This window comes from Opisthorchis viverrini (assembly GCF_000715545.1).
Source record: "Opisthorchis viverrini unplaced genomic scaffold scaffold24619, whole genome shotgun sequence".
NCBI lineage: Eukaryota > Metazoa > Platyhelminthes > Trematoda > Opisthorchiida > Opisthorchiidae > Opisthorchis > Opisthorchis viverrini.
In genome coordinates this window covers 1-446 of record NW_008767654.1, presented here as the reverse complement: position 1 = coordinate 446, position 446 = coordinate 1, and the positions used below count along the sequence as shown (strand labels likewise).

General features: G+C 44.8%; 1 protein-coding gene across 1 annotated transcript; it reads right to left on the bottom strand.

Moving 5' to 3' along the window:
* Nucleotides 1–35: 35 nt before the first annotated feature.
* On the bottom strand, nucleotides 36–284 carry T265_16313 (hypothetical protein; the record flags this gene model as incomplete). The annotated part of the gene is made up of 1 exon (XM_009179914.1): nucleotides 36–284. A coding segment is annotated over one exon (249 nt), but the record flags the coding sequence as incomplete, so codon positions are not given.
* Nucleotides 285–446: the final 162 nt, after the last annotated feature.

Below are 446 nucleotides of genomic sequence, written 5' to 3'. Positions count from 1 at the left end.
GAAGAAAACAACAAGGCTTCAAGCAGCACTATTACCTGATTAAGCAATTGGGTATACTGCTCCATGGATGTGTTGAGCAAGTGACGAAGCTGGTTGGCGATGAGTAGTTGTCCATCAATCCCAGCCAGGAGGGCATCTGTTGCAGGGCCACTTGCTGTGTCGTTTGCCAGACAGCGATCTCCCTCTTCTGTCGCTGCCGTGTGATCAGAAGCAATGGAACCCTCAGGAGAGTCTTTGCTGAAGTTGTTGAGTGGGATTCCTAGGCGTTGAGTTAGTTCTACAACCTACGGTGAAAATGGTATTGAGCGAATTAAGAGGGGGTATAAATGGTGTTTAAAACTAAAAACAATTCTACCGGGCACCATATATCCTAACGTATATAACTGATGATTTATCCACAAGTAAGATCTACGGCAGACTGAACTGTTCTTGTTGTCTGGAAAAAA